This window comes from Ursus americanus, chromosome 17 (genome assembly GCF_024610735.1).
Source record: "Ursus americanus isolate L20-20 chromosome 17, mUrsAme1.1.p, whole genome shotgun sequence".
Lineage (NCBI taxonomy): Eukaryota > Metazoa > Chordata > Mammalia > Carnivora > Ursidae > Ursus > Ursus americanus.
The window spans coordinates 43,968,045-43,982,651 of record NC_142143.1 but is presented as its reverse complement, the minus strand read 5'-3'; the positions used below and the strand labels follow the sequence as shown (position 1 = coordinate 43,982,651).

General features: G+C 43.9%; 1 protein-coding gene across 1 annotated transcript in view; it reads left to right on the top strand.

Annotated features, from left to right (window-relative positions):
- Positions 1–14,607, top strand: part of LGR5 (leucine rich repeat containing G protein-coupled receptor 5) — a 124,765-nt gene that overhangs the window by 94,648 nt on the left and 15,510 nt on the right. Inside the window, exons 5-11 of the mRNA XM_045789577.2 lie at positions 1,398–1,613; positions 3,727–3,798; positions 6,612–6,680; positions 8,069–8,140; positions 11,888–11,959; positions 12,110–12,178; positions 12,320–12,391. Of these exons, the coding sequence (XP_045645533.1) occupies positions 1,398–1,613; positions 3,727–3,798; positions 6,612–6,680; positions 8,069–8,140; positions 11,888–11,959; positions 12,110–12,178; positions 12,320–12,391 (642 nt within the window). The remainder of the gene's footprint in view (positions 1–1,397; positions 1,614–3,726; positions 3,799–6,611; positions 6,681–8,068; positions 8,141–11,887; positions 11,960–12,109; positions 12,179–12,319; positions 12,392–14,607) is intronic.

The window sequence follows — 14,607 nt, the reverse complement described above, 5'->3', positions numbered from 1 at the left end:
AGCCAGAAAGCTGCTTTCCAAAGAGATTAATTAGCGCCCGAACCGCAGAGAATTCTATTTCTAAATTGTTTACATTTGGTTGGAAAGGGTTGATTCCATGCCCCTGGTGCACTTCCTGCATCTGTTTAGTCTTCCATGCTTCCTAAAACATTTTCCAAAATCCACTCGTGATTTTCTAATCCTTCCTCAGACAGGGACCTCTTAAAGTGCAACCCTTCTTTTTTTAAATCCTGGCTTTGAAAATGCAAACAAATGAGCCTTAAGAACAGACTGGAAAAGGAGCGAGGGCCATCGGAAGTATAGCCGGGTGCTGGGGGTTCTGTCGTTCGTGCACCTTACGGAAAACTGCAATTTCCACTAAGGACAGTTCAGGCCTCGTCACTGCAGCCACTGTTTCTGTGGGACGGGGCGAAATAAGTGCATTGCACTCCCTCTGCTGGCTCCGAAGTGGCAACGTCTCATAACCCGGACCTATATTTAGATGTATTTCCCCACTTAACAAAAAAAAAAAAAAAGGGTGTGTGGAGGAAAGAAGCAAAAGCTGGGAAAGATGCTAATTTTATTATTTGTTTAAAATGTCAGGAAAAACAAATATCTGCCCAGTGCAAATGGTTAGATGAGCAAGAAAGCCTGCAGTTTTTAGGCTTTTTATCAGCACTGTACTGAGACAAAGGGAGGGGCCGCCTCTCCTCTCCCTGAGGCGTATCTCTAACAGCCTTTAAAATGACTCAGTTCCTTTCAAATACCGAGATCTTTTCCCAGAGCTCAGTGAGCAAATTGGTGGAAGAGTAGGTTTTGTAGGTTCAGAACAGTCCAGAGAAAGCAAAGGTGTGGGGGCACCTGGGTGGCTCAGGCGGTTAAGCATCTGACTTCAGCTCAGGTCATGATCCCAGGGTCCTGGGATCGAGCCCCGCTACTGACTCCACACTCAGCAGACAGTGGGGGAGGGGGTTGAGGGGGGGCTGCTTGTCCCTCTCCCTCTCCCCCTCCCCCTGCTCATGCTCTCTCTCTGTCTCTCTCTCAAATAAAAAAAAGGAGGAAAGAGGCATGTATTTGGCTTGGGGTGAGGGGGAAGAGAAAGGGTGCCAGAGGGGAAAACCGAAAGATCATCACGCTGAAGCTTCGTACTTCGGGGGAGGCCACTTCTGTGCATGGAGGTGTGTTACCCACAAGCCTGGAAGGGAATCATAGCTCTGTGGAATTTCAATGGCCAGCTGGACCTAAGAAGCCATGGTTCTACTCACGAGCGAGGAAGATGTTCCGGATGCCTGGGCACTCTGAGGGCCCTGAGCCCGGCTTCATGCCTGTTTGTCAGCATATCGAGAGTTTTCCTGCAAGGCCTGATCTCCTGCCTGGGCTTTGCCCTCTTTACCATCCTTGTTTGCTTTCTTCCCCAGGCGGCTGGATGCCAACCACATCAGCTACGTGCCGCCCAGCTGTTTCAGTGGCCTGCATTCCCTGAGGCACTTGTGGCTAGATGACAACGCCTTGACAGAAATCCCTGTCCAGGCTTTCAGAAGTTTATCAGCGCTGCAGGCCATGACCTTGGCCCTGAACAAAATACACCACATACCAGACTATGCATTTGGAAACCTCTCCAGCTTGGTAGTTCTGTAAGTTTGATTTTCTCTCTCTCTTTACACTTTCTAAATTTTCACTGCAGGACGTTGCTGGCCTTCAAGTGCTGGCCCTTCAAACCTTGAATAGGGACATTTTCAGGGAGGAAAACCCCCGAGCTCCTCCCCAAAGTGACTCTCGAATGTTCTACTTGTGTTAAAGAATTCAGCCACATTCAAGGGCGCCCCGGGGTGGCTCAGCCTTTGAGCATCTGCCTTCGGCTCAGGTCATGATCCCAGGGTCCTGGGATCAAGTCCCTGATCAGGCTCCTTGCTCAGCAAGAAGCCTGCTTCTCCCTCTCCCACTCCCCTTGCTTGTGTTCCCTCTCTTGCTGTCTCTCTCTGTCAAATAAAGTGCCAAGCACCGCGAGGCATTCGAAGATAGACTATGACCTCTGTCATAGGGAAGCCCGTGTATATTCAGGCAACCGTCAGACTGTACAGGTAGTCCAGTGACTGAAGCGAATACAAATTCCTCATTTCTGATAATAATTTATAATTCAGGTCAAAGTGGAATATGCCCTTATTATTTAATAAATATTTTTGAACCCCTACCAAGGCAAGAGAAGTAAGGACAAACCATTGAGAGAGAGCGTGCATTTGTGTGGCTTTTTTCCCGATGGCTCTAGATTTCATTATTTTAAGTAAATCAAAATGCTTCTCAAGTAATCGTTTGAAAACTAATCCGTCTCCTTTAAGAGTGTAGCTATATGCCCCTTGTGTATAATATAATGGTCAGTCAAGGCTGATAAAGGAAAAAGCAGCTGCTTGAAAGGCTGGGAGAAGCGTTTGCAGAGGAACCTTGAGGAAGGCTTCTCCTGCCCTGTTTCTCCCTTTGCTCCGTGCCCGCCCACAGGCCCACCACAGCCTTCAATTATTCCAATTTTCTTGATGACCCATCTCTCTCGTATTATAGTATATCTTCCTTGGAGGGCTGGCCAGCATCCTATCCATCTTTTTAGGTTCCCCTCAATCCCCTTCCCCCATGTGTTGCATGTACAAGATCTTCAATAAATGTCACAAAAATCTCACATGAAACCGACATAGATTTATTAGAATAAACACCATAGTTGGGGCGCCTGTGTGGCTCAGTCTGTTGAGTGCCCAACTCTTGATTTCGGCTCAGGTCAAGATCTTGGGGTCGTGGGATCGAGCCCCAGGTCTGGTTCTGCACTCAGCTCCACACACAGTCTGCTCGAGACTCTTTTCCCCTCCCTCTCCTTCTCCTCCCCTGCTCACCTGCTCTCACTCTCTCACTCTCTCTCAAATTAAATAAATAAATAAATAAATAAATAAATAAATAAATAAATAAAATCTTTGCAAAAACAAATAAACAAAACCTCAGTCGGGTGATATTGACAGATTTCTCTACTGACTCACGCATATAAAGATGATACCACTGACCCACCAGAAGATGGGTGTGTGCTTTAATTTTTTCCTCTGCCTAAGGGAATGGATTTCCAGAGACCCAGCTATTCTTTTTCACCCTCTTCTCCTGAAGCCATTTTCCAAAAATCCCTTGGGACTTGGTCCAGTTTTCAGTTCTATACACAGCTGTTCTCATTGGCCCTGACTTAACTGAATTACCATTGAGCCAAAGATGATAATTATACATGTTAATACTACGTCAAGATAACTAACCTCCTTGGGCAGCCAAAAAAATATGATCACCATTCTCTGTGGCTAAAATTGTTGTTGCCTCTTAACCTGTGTTCCCACCCTGGGAACGTAGCCATTATAAGCCAGCAGCTTTAATAGAAAATGTGCGTAGTACACTAGGACCCTCCCTCCATCCTTCCTTTGTCAATGATGGCCAGAATCTGCTTAGCATCCTACCTTCGAAAGCTAGCTTAACAACCTAAATTTACTTTTATCACTCATGTTGCCTCTATGATTACACACTCCCTGATATCTCAAACCCATTGGTATAGAATCATCTAGGGTGAGAGTGGATGGGTCATATAGCCTTGAAAAAAAAAAAGTTAAACAAGGCATTTCTTATATATAATTAGCACATTCTTTCAGTGTCTTGGGTTTATGCAATCAGATGCTGTGCCGAAGTTTCCCTGAGCAGTGTGCCTTCATGACTGTCTGTAATGTTCTCCTGCAGGCATCTCCATAACAATAGAATTCACTCCCTGGGAAAGAAATGCTTTGATGGGCTCCACAGCCTAGAGACTTTGTGAGTTGACCTTTTATTTGTTTCCCTTTCTTCAGTGTTTTCATGAGTATTCTGAAGGAATCAAAATAGCCTTAAAGTCAAACTTGCTGTTTGGTTTGGTTAATTGCCTGAGCTTTAAACAGATATTTACGATGGCTTTATTTTACACACACACACACACACACACACACACACACACACACACACAGAGCTAATAACACTGAGATTTTATTTTCATCTAACAAGAGTGGTAGATTAGTTAGAATCATTATAAGCTAAATGAGATGTTCTCTACTGAGCAGCGACTGTTTGCTTAGGAATGTGTACTCTGTGTCAGGGATCCATTCTATACTGTCACTCAGGCTCACTATTCATGAGTCTGGTCTGCCGTACCTCCTGCCCCTTCCCCCCATCCAATGGGAGGATACCGACCAGGCAAATGCTGGACTCTCTAATCTGAGATGAACAGGTGTCCCATTAGCAAACAACAAAGGTTCACACTAAAGCGATTCGAAAAACTAAAAAGTAATACTAGCTACCATTTATTGGGTAGGTTTCTACCCAAATACTGCACTACTCGGCATACATGGTTTCTTAATCCTACACCCATCCTATGAGAGCCCCTGTCACCATCCCACCGTAAGCTCTAGTCAGGTTTAAGTTACGTTACCAACATGACATATCCAGGCAGTAGCATCTGGGATTTGCTTCTTCTCTAGTTTGACTGTGAAATCCAGGTTTACCAGCGTACAGTGCTTCCAAAGAATAGGTCAAGAGCTCAGATCTGAATTGGTACCTATAATAAAAATAGAGTCCAGCCAGCTGACCGCCCAGAGTCTTTCCCAGAGCCATGACGAGAAGAGCTCTCCTGCTCTCATGGGCCTCCCCAGGCCCCAGCCGTTTCAAGGGAGGAGCTGCTCTTCACTGCCCTAGATGAGCGAGAGAGGTATAATGAGGGTGTGGGGGTCCTGAGTGTTGTGGGGTTCCAGCTGTGGCTCCCTCACCCCCATATTTTTAATACTCAAGAAAAATAAGCCATACAGGGCCACTGAATCTACAGTGGTGGCTCTGAGCGAAGACCACCTCTCCCGTGGCCTTGGAGCTATTATTCATTTGCACCCAGAGCTTAGCATTTTTACATGGTCAGTTTAGCTTCTAATCAGGTCTGAGTCTGACGATTTCCTGACGGACCATCTGTTGTTGGTGGCTCAGGTCAGCGAGCACTCCCAGCTCTGCTTCCCGGGTTACTCCGTCACTCTGTGTTTCCTCTTAAAAGGGAGGAATCATCCCCCTAAGGAGACGCCAAAGCGGAACTTATCCAGGCAGAACTTTGAAGTCAACTTGATGGTATAAGCAAGCTATTCTTAGGAGCTGCTCGGGAAAATTAGAACTTCTCCCTTATCTACACAGGGCTGGGCTTGGGATCTTAGGAACGGAAAGCACCTTCCAGTCCTTTCCAACACAAGAGGAACAAAAAACAACATTGGCTTTGAAGGGTATTTCCGTAAATAGTTTTTCATTCTTTTTTTTTTTTCTTTCCCATGTTTGAGATGAAGACCCAGGATTTCATGTAAATACCATAGAGTCAGACATTTCAGGGCAAATTCATAAGAGTCTCATTGTGCCTCACCCTCCCCTGGCCTTGCCCAGGGCTACAGAGGATCAGTAAATTGGTTACTCTCAACTCTTCCTTTCCCTCACTAGAAACCCAAGTAATTTATAAGGACCCAATCCTCCGTTTAATCAAAACACAGCATCTGGAGAGATTTACAAACAGGAAGAAAATTTATGTCCACACAAGACACGAGTTTCCTGCCTGCAGTATAGCTTAAGGATGGTTTGTGCCAGACAAGTAGGAATCCTGATTCATGTTTAACTCGGTCAAATTATCTCTCTTAAAATTAAAAAGCAATTCTTCTCCATAGAGGAAGATCTAACCACATCTGACTGCCTGACCAAAAGGTTTTTCTGCGTCATCTGGGAAATCTGCCATTCCCCGAGACTAGGAGGCAATTACTTTTTCATACGAAGTCGTAGATATAAGGTGGACTTAGTCTGAGTAATGGAATTGAAAAGCCATTTGTGTCATAACAGATAGAGAAATGAATGAGTTGAAATGGTTTGGCCCTGCCATCTCTGTGCGTGAAGGGTAACGTGGAGCTTTGCCTCACAGACCGAGGAAAACATACTTCTGGTCTGAATCATTATTTGTGACCCTGAAGAAACTCTAGACCTGAGGCGCTCCCTGAGAGTGCCCCGTACCGCCTGCAGCCCTCCAGAAGCAGGCCGTCTGTCATCCCGGACCGAGGCGGGGAGAATCCCACGCACCCTACAGGAGTCGGGGGCGCAGCCGCTCTCCAAGATGCCCCTCAGGCGAGACTCTGAGAAGCAGGGGGAAGCGTCAGAGTGTGAAGGTGGGAACAAGAGGGGAGATGTGATTCAGGAGCCAGGAGGAGCCCACACACCAGCTGACAGCTAGGTGAGCCAGCTTCAGGTGAAGAGCTACTTGGCCAAGCCACCAACAAACCAGCCCAGTGTCCCTCCCACTTGCACATTAACACAGCTCTCTGTCCCCTCCCTGGTTTTCAATACCTCAGTGCCGTTGAGACTTGACTCTGACATTCCTCACGAGCAGTCTAATGACCACGTTAACGCAGATATTGGTGGAATGATGGTGGTCAGCAAGCCACGAAAATCTCTCTCCGTGAAGAGAAGGAAGGAGAATTTTGGTCGGTGACCCTGGCCCGTTGGAATAGCATATTCATTTTCTCTGTAAATGTAGTATATAGGAAATTTTACATGAAAAACTGAAAATACTATTTACCTCTTTTCAGGGATTTAAATTATAATAATCTCGATGAGTTCCCCACTGCCATCAGGACACTCTCCAACCTTAAAGAACTGTAAGTATTTAGGACAAATTTAATGGGAGAACTCTCTTCTTCGTGAATTCACTTTAAAATACGTTTGATTATTATACATAGTGTGACTGACTAGAAATTTTTGAAAGTTTGCACAAATAATGGCTAAGTACACTTGAAATATATTTTAATTTATTCTGTCACCACAAACATTAGATAATCTTTTTAAAATTTAGAATGGATTTCTCTAAGATATGTATATGAGAAAAAATATACATAGTTCTCTAAATCATACTCTTTTCCTAAGCTATATTCCCCCAACATCTATACACTTCATACATTTATAGAAATTGTCACGGAATTCCGTTATTTGCTGAGCATTTTGAAGAACAAACTTTTCTAGGTCATGTAAGTCTAGGACTAGAGAAATAAAATGCATGTGCCTCAGACTGTGCGTGATGTTTTTGCATACATCATTTCACATTCTTTAAGTAGTTCGTGAATCATATTTAATTTTTAAAAACCCACGATTTTACTAAAGTAAAGCTGACTTTCAGCTCTGAGGTTGCATACATTGTCTTTTATATACTGTAATTCAATTAGCTTTCCTTTGTACCTAAAAATATGAATAACGTACGTAAGGAATGTTCCAAGACTCAGAAAGGAAAATAAACACAGAGCCTATTCTCTTAGCCAAGAGAAATGAGACACTCAGCTAAAGGAGGTAGGCAACGGGGCTTGTTTGGAAGCACAAGACTTTAGGAGGGTTCTCCCTCAGGAGCCCCCACGTGTGGCTTAACTGGGAGATCCTCATGGTCTCTGGTCAGGCAACCCGAAGACTGCTGCTCACCTCATCCAGCCGCCGGCCCACATGGACCCACACGGGACCCAGAGAGCATTGACTCTGCCCCTCCACCATTCAGACAACAGCACGAGCGGAGGAGAATCCATTTGTTATTACAGACTCACTGACTACCTTCCTTCAGCTCAGGAAATCTTGTCCTCCTAAGGAGATTACTTAAATCTCTACTTCACAGCGGCTTAAGTCAATTTTCTCTTCTTCTCGCTTCAAATGGGGTCAGGAGGAGTGATTATAATCCTCTCTCCAAAGATGGTTCCCTCTGTGTCAGGTCGTTATACGGTGGTGTTCTGTTGGATATTAACAGATGGATTTTCTTTTTATAACATTAGATTGTAAGCTTCCTTCCGTTAAGCATGACTGTTATTTTCAGATTCTCTATTCCTCTTTCAGGATGACACTTTGTGATTTCTTTTTCTCCTAGAGAGCGCGTAAGCTTCAAAATGCATAGAAGAATTTAACCTTATCCCCTGGTTAGCAAAGATGTTGATCATTGCCAAGGAAGGGGTACTATTACATAATGTTACCTTACAGGTTATTTTCTTAAAAAAATGTTTCCCTCTCTTTCTAGAGGATTTCACAGCAACAATATCAAGTCAATACCCGAGAAAGCATTTGTAGGCAATCCTTCTCTTATTACAATGTAAGTCGCCATGGTTGTTTTTCTATTATTCCATCCTGAGATGTAATACGTATTACACTTTCAAATATAAGAAAATGAATGTCCTATATATTCCCAAGTTTTGTCTTTGTCAATATAAGATTCTTTACAGAGAAGCATAGGTAGAGATGTTTGGCCAGGTTTTAGCTGAATGCTGAAATAACATAAAAGATTCTTTTTTTCTAGAACCTACAAGTGTGCATGGCATTATGCCATCATATCTTCAGAGGCCTTGTCTCACTTCACAATAATCTTGTGACATACTTTTGCTTATCTCTATTTTCTAAGGAATAAAACTGATTTTTAGAGAATCATTGTCAAGGTCACCTGGTCATTCAGAACTTGAACCCAAGTATACTAGAAATATTAATTATTTTTTTGAAGATTTATTTATTTCAGTGAGAGAGAAATTGCGTGCAGGGGTGGGAGGAGCAGAGCAAGAGGGAGAGAGGAACTCAAGCAGACTCCACACTGAGTGCAGAGCCTGATGCAGGGTTTGTTCTCAAGACCCTGAGATCAGACCTGAGCTGAATCTGAGAGTCGGACCCTGAACTGACCACGCCACCCAGGTGCCCCTATAAATTATTATAATCAAGTAGGAGTCCTTTACAGCAATAGACTCCATTGATGGTGGGCGTTTGGGGGGATACTGTGTTATGCTGGCTTTCTGTACCTATTTATTATCAAGCCCAAGCACTGAGTCACATTTATACAATTATAAGTTCGATTGTAATCTAGAAAGTTGCATATATTCTAAAAGGTGTATAAGAGGGTTTATATACCATAAAAGCACAAAATAGCATTACTGCTCGGCATATGATTAGTTACATGTTCCACATTTAGCACAGACAGAAGATTGATCACGTGTAGACGCACAGGAAGATGGAAACAAGTGTTAGGATGGTTCTTCGTTAAAAGACCTGGCGGGCTGGGGGCATAGTACTGGCCTGAGGTCCTGCAGGAGGGGACTCGAATCTGCAGGAGGAGAGTGAGGACAACTGTAGAACATGACTGTAGGGGCATTTCTTGGCAGATATTCATCCTGTGCCAATTTATTAAGAGGCTTTCTGGACCCGTGTAGTATCTGTCACAAATGAACTGGAATCCCAATTAGCCCTGACAACTGGAAAAAAAAAAAAATACCATTCATCGTTTCTGAAATAGTCTGACAGTATGTTGGCAAACTAAGTGTTTTAAAGTTTATTGCCAATAAACATTAGGCCTCATTAGAGAGTATTTACATATTAAAAGTTGGCAAATTGCTTGGCCTTTGCTTCTTTTTCTTTACAGCCGCAAGACTGGGTTTGGGTTTTTTTTTTAATCGCTCTTTTGATATGCTAATACCACTTGAGAAAGGACTAACAGCCCCCCCGAATTTATTAGTGCTTCTATCCAGTAGCTTAGGCGTTCACTATTTTCTCCCTGAAACTCTCCTTTCCTTGTTTCTCTGCCTGTTTCTCTCTCGTCGGTCACTGCCACTGCCTGGCACACCCCCAGTTCCCGGTTTCTGTGAATGCTTCCCCTGTCCCATCGGCTACCCAGTCTCCATTTCTCCCTCGGTGGTCCCCGTCCTCTATATAACTGCTTCGCAAGCCCACTGCCACCAGCCTCTGCTAGCCACTACCTCAACCGTCTTGCCGATCACAACGTCCTTCTTGTCACCCTCCTGCTGGGGAACATACCGAGATTCAGGATCGTCTCTTGTCTCGTCTCCTGACCAGTTCTCCACAGCTCTCCTCAATTACCCGATGCCATAACCCAGATCGACTAAGTGTATCATAGAACAAAACTCTTTCTTTCCTTTGCTCTGATGAGTCCATCCCCTCACGATGCTTATTGAAAGTCTAAATGACATTACATGAAGTTTTTCTTGATCTCACAAGAAAACTCTTTCCTGAGAACCCTATAACTCTTTATTTGTGAAACTTACATACACAAGCATGGATATTCATATCTGCCCGGTGTGCCTATGTACATATATGTGTGTGAACACAATGATATACATACAAGCATATGATATAGATAAGGGACAGTGTGATATTATGAGAAAAACTCTATTTTTAATCATAAGACCTATATTCTAGCTCTAGCTCTTTCTCTTTTTTTAAGATTTTATTTATTTATTCATTCAACAGAGATAGAGACAGCCAGCGAGAGAGGGAACACAAGCAGGGGGAGTGGGAGAGGAGGAAGCAGGCTCATGTCGGAGGAGCCTGATGTGGGGCTCGATCCCAGAACGCCGGGATCACGCCCTGAGCCGAAGGCGGACGCTTAACCGCTGTGCCACCCAGGCGCCCCTAGCTCTTTCTCTTATCGACGATCTAATCCAAGGGAAGAGGGCAGAGGGCAGGAGGACACAAGGGGACTTGGGCTTGTTGGGTGACAAGTCGAACCCAGGTCCAAGCCAGATGTTACACAAGCATGAGCTCTTTTAATTTGTACACAAACCCTACAACTCAGATTTATTAGCCCAGTTTAACAAATTAGAAAAGTAAAGCTCTGGGAGGTACTGAACTTGCCAAAGTATCTGAGCCTTAGTTTCCTCCTCCAAAAATAAGATTAAAAGTATCTAAGTGTCTGTGCTGTGGATCTTACAAGGTTGTTGAGGGGATCAACTGAGCTTTGTACATGAAAGCGCTTTATCCACCAGGAAGTGTGATGCCGTTTCTTACTTGTTCTATCCCTACTGATTCCAAGCCTCTTTAGGGCAGGGACTTTTTATCTTCTTCAAACTCCCAGAATCTAGAATAATGTCAGGCACGTGGTAGATACTTAACGACGGCTTCCTTAATGACTCCGTCTGTAAATTCCCACAGTACCTACCCTCGTACTTTGAACACAGTGGACACCAATAAATATTTGTTGAATTTCGTTGAACTAGGATGTCTTCTCCGCTAAGAACTATTTGTAGGGCGTCATTGACCAGACAGTTCAAATACCATCACATTGAAAACATCTGTGAAACAAAATATTTAAGTTCTAATAATGCCTTGCCTTTTAAAGCAGTAATTAATGTCTTAGAAATCTACTGTTACCAGAAAAGCAGAATAGCAAATTTCCTCTCAAATAATTTGAAGAGTCCTTCGTGTATGTTATGATAAGATCTGACCCGAGGATCCAACCTTCATGTGAATCTATAGAACTTCATCTTTCTTTATTGAATGATACGGTTGCAAGCACCTTGAGTTACCTTTTTGCCACTTTGATGGGTATGCCGCAGATGTTGGAGGCAGAGAAAGATTTTTAGGTATAGCTACAGTCTGTTCACTTGCTTTTCTCCTTCGTAACTGTCACTTATATCTGCCTTGCTGTCAGAAATTTTCATTTTTATATAGTATGGATTTCTTACCAAAAGTCTCCTCATGGGGCACCTGGGTGGCTTGGCCGGTTAAGCATCTGCCTTCGGCTCAGGTCATGATCCCGGGGTCGTGGGATCGAGCCCCACGTCGGGCTCCTTGCTCAGCAGGGAGTCTGCTTCTCCCTCTGCCTTCCTCTCCCCCTGCTCCCTCACTCTCTCTCTCTCTCTGACAAATAAATAAATAAAATCTTTTTTAGAAAAAGTCTTGTCATGAGTTAAAACACTTTTGTGTTTTACCAAGTAATCAGGAATGTTATACAATATAGTACAACCAAGATTAATTCATTTAATGTGTCTGTTGACATTTTGAACAGGTATTCGTTTGTCGTTCACCTTTTATACTAAGACATTGGTGTTTGGATTTCTTTCAGACATTTCTATGACAACCCCATCCAGCTTGTTGGAAGATCTGCTTTTCAACATTTACCCGAACTAAGAACGCTGTAGGTTTTTCTCTTACGGATGGCTTCCCCCTTGCAGGGGTACTGTAAAAACCAAATGAATATTTTAAGTTAAAGTGCTTTGAAAATGGCGCTAAAATTACCCCTTTCTGGAATCTTCTTCCAGTAGTACTCATGTACCCCTCCTTCTAGGACTCTGAATGGCGCCTCACAAATTACTGAGTTTCCTGATTTAACTGGAACTGCGAGCCTCGAGAGTCTGTAAGTACTTGATTAAGCTCTTGACTTGGCCCAGAACGTTCACTGCCCTTGAAGCCTGACCAGTCTTAAAGTCAGTGAATAAAAATATGTCACTGTGTGATTCCGGAATAAAAGAATTATGCCTGGCTTGTGTTTCAACAGGACTTTAACTGGAGCCCAGATCTCATCTCTTCCTCAAACCGCCTGTGACCAGCTACCTGATCTGCAAGTGCTGTGCGTATCAGGAAGGCAGCGACGTTGTGTAGATAGGCAACCTCCATTTAGGAGCGAAATGGCAGGCGTTCTTTCAATAATCCTTGAAAAGGGAAGAAGGTTCTTTCCTTGCTGGGCTCCAACAGGGCGGGGAAGTGGTTCTCTGATGTGACCCCAGTAATGGTGGCAGCGCACCCTTTGTTCCCAAGTTCCAGTCAGTCCCCGTTAGAGTCTCAACTGGCACACATTTCTTGTGAGAAAAGGGCTATGAACAAGCCTAGATAACTTCATTTCCCCCTTCGAGGCTTTGCAGAGCAGAAAAAAGTTGCATAATGGATCAAAAACCCAATGTGGATGCCAAAATAAAAAATTAAGTTATCGGACCCATACAAACCTTGATAAAGGCGACCAAACATTCTACCGGTATAGTTGTGGGTGCCGCGTTCTCATGTTTCCAACTAGCGGTTAAACCGTTTGCATATGTGATTTCTGGTGACTTGGAGCTTTTTCTTTCCCTCTGCTTTTCCCTTCTGAATAGTAGTTTACAGGAGTTTGAAGAGCCTTGTTTTGACCTTCCATTTTTAGCCTTCTCCCTCAACTCCCAACCCTACTGTCATCCTCTCCTGCACTGTGGAGACTTAACGAATGGACCCTTAGTCTCCTGTCATGGCTCTGTTCTCACACGGGAGACATCTGTGTCAGTCAAATGCCTGTAATTCCACCACAGGCTTCACCTCATAGCAGAACTACAAGCAACACTACAAATGTTAAGTGGAAGAATGGGAATGTCTGCCAAATGAGTCTGCCTTCCCCCACCCCAGCCCCCTAGCCACTTCAGACTTCAGTAGTTCAGTGATATGGGGTTGCACGAACACAAGACAGCATTGGAGTCAGCCATCCATGTAGAAGGGCAGGGAATATGGAGTAAGTCTCCTTCACTCCACATCGCCCTCTGAGTTGTAGATACAGATGAGGAAACTGAGAATTAGGGAAGCGAAGCACATTTGTCGAAGTCACACTGCAAGAAAGGAGCAGAGTCCAAATTCAAATACAGGAAGTTTGACTGGATAACCGGGAGAAAGTACATGTATATCAGGTGGTGGCCATCTTAGGGGCCATCTTAGAATTCCACCTACCACACCCAGGTGTAATTATCTTCATTTCTCGAGGAAACTGGCTCGATGACAGGACTAGAATTTCACATGCTGTAACTAGCACGTAAGCAGCCAGTATTTAAACTGCATCTGTCTCCACTAAGTCACATCGCAAACAGTAAACCACCCAGGGCTAGAACTGCATCAATGGCGGCTGACTGGCAAATTGGTTCAGAGCAAAGGCTCTGGGGTCTGTGGTTCTGGTTCAAATCCAGTCTCTCTCTATACCAGCAAGATATCTTGAGGAAGTGATTTATTCCTTCTGGGGCTCCATCTCCCAATCTATAAAATAGAGATACAGCCACTTCCTCCAGAGGACCATCATGAAGATTAAGTGAGTTACTACATGTCAAATGCTTATACCCACACCTGGAACCCTGTAAACTCTTAGGCAGTGTTAGCTCTTAATCAACATCTTTCTCCCTCCCCTCAGACCGTTATTCTTTCTTCAAGCTCTTCTTTCCTCCATTTGAAACTTGAAAGGTGTGAAAGAACAGAAATACACTAACCACAGGAGCTTGTCAGTTTCAAAGCACTTCAACCTCTAATTTTGATGTGTTCTTCACAACTCCCTGCAAGATCGGCTGAACGGGTACCTTCTCCTTTAAGGAGAGGACTGAAAAAGGCATAATGCTTTGGCCGTGTATCGACCAAGTTTAAGAATCGGTTGAAGTTGAGAGTAGAACTCAGGGTCTCAACTCTACTACAGTCTTCTCTATGTTCTGGAAGCCTAGGTCTGCGAGCTCCCCTCCTTTGACTGATCATCCGCAGAGTGCCTGTTACATGAGGAAACTTCACTGTTGAAATTGCCCCCCAAGTTTCTTCAGCTCCAGGGGAATTACTTGACCGTGTGTGGCTTTCCCCACTAAGAAGCTGGTGATCTTTCACCAGCAAATTATTTCACACTGTCTGGTGATAATTAGTAACTTCCTCATAAGGTGACCACAAGGATTAAATGAAATAATTTAGGTAAAGCTGTAAACATGGTGTCTGTAGTTAAGAAGTGCTTGGTAAGTGTTAGCCATGAAAATCATTAGGTAGAAAGTAGGCAGAAGGTAGTCGAAGGAGGTTTTCTGTATCTCC